This window comes from Monoraphidium neglectum, assembly GCF_000611645.1.
Source record: "Monoraphidium neglectum strain SAG 48.87 unplaced genomic scaffold scaffold00343, whole genome shotgun sequence".
NCBI classification, from domain to species: Eukaryota; Viridiplantae; Chlorophyta; class Chlorophyceae; order Sphaeropleales; family Selenastraceae; genus Monoraphidium; species Monoraphidium neglectum.
In genome coordinates this window covers 2222-3151 of record NW_014013285.1, presented here as the reverse complement: position 1 = coordinate 3151, position 930 = coordinate 2222, and the positions used below count along the sequence as shown (strand labels likewise).

Here is a 930-nt window from a genome sequence, read left to right as displayed (position 1 = left end):
CCGCCCGCCTCGCCTTGCTCTCAGCACCCGTACCCACGCTCCTCACGCCCAACCCCTCCACTCTTTCAAATCCCACTCCAGGAGACTGTGGGTGAGCTGCTCAAAGAGGCGAACACCCTGGCCAACCTGAGGCACCCCAACATTGTGAGTTTATAGAGTATATGCCCCCCCCTGCCCGCCCCTTGGCCCAACGGGGACATCGAGGCCGCCTGCGGTGCGCCTTGGCTGGTAGGAGGGGCGTTGTTTTCCGCCCTGGCTGCCCCTGAGCCCTCGTCATTCTGCTCTTGTGCGAAGCAGCTTCACCCGCGGCCCGCTGTGTACCTCCAGAACCTCTCTTTCCGTCCTTACCTACATCAACCCTCCCTGCTCTTGCTCTATTCCCCCCAAACCTCAACCCCACCATTATTTCCTGCATTGACCCTCTCCTGCCCTCCTACCCTCCACTAACCTCGACCCGACCAACACTGTCCCCTCATAAAAAACCGCCAGGTGTGGGTTTTCGGCCTGGTCCTGCCCGACGTGACCGACGCCGAGTCCTTTGCTGCCGGCGGCAGCGGCGCCCCCGGCACCGCCGGCCGCGGCGCCGCAGACGCCGTGAATTTGGCCACGCTCGTCGCCAACCGATTCGAGGCGCGGCCGGGCGCGGTGCGGCCGCCGGCGCTGGTGACGGAATACCTGGGGGCGGGAAGTCTGAGGGCCGCGATCTCGCGGCGGGCGGAGTTTTTGAAGAGCGACAGCGTGCGGATCAAGATTGCGCTGGACACCGCGAGGGTGCGTATGGGGCAGCCCGGGGCGGCCCGCGTGCGGGGGGAGGCAGTCTGTGCGGTTTGCTCGGGTGAGCGCCTCGCTCCTCTGGCCGCCGCCTCGCGCGGGCGGCGGCGCGGGACGCTGTTGCCGCTGCTGCTCGCTCCCGCTCCAACCCGTCCCATC

The 930-nt window shown here is 67.1% G+C and overlaps 1 protein-coding gene across 1 annotated transcript in view; it reads left to right on the top strand.

Moving 5' to 3' along the window:
• The window catches only part of MNEG_2887 (hypothetical protein), a gene marked incomplete at both ends in the record, with an annotated part of 8548 nt that overhangs the window by 5436 nt on the left and 2182 nt on the right, over positions 1 to 930 (top strand). Inside the window, 2 exons of the mRNA XM_014048631.1 lie at positions 82 to 144; positions 490 to 771. Of these exons, the coding sequence (XP_013904085.1) occupies positions 82 to 144; positions 490 to 771 (345 nt within the window). The remainder of the gene's footprint in view (positions 1 to 81; positions 145 to 489; positions 772 to 930) is intronic.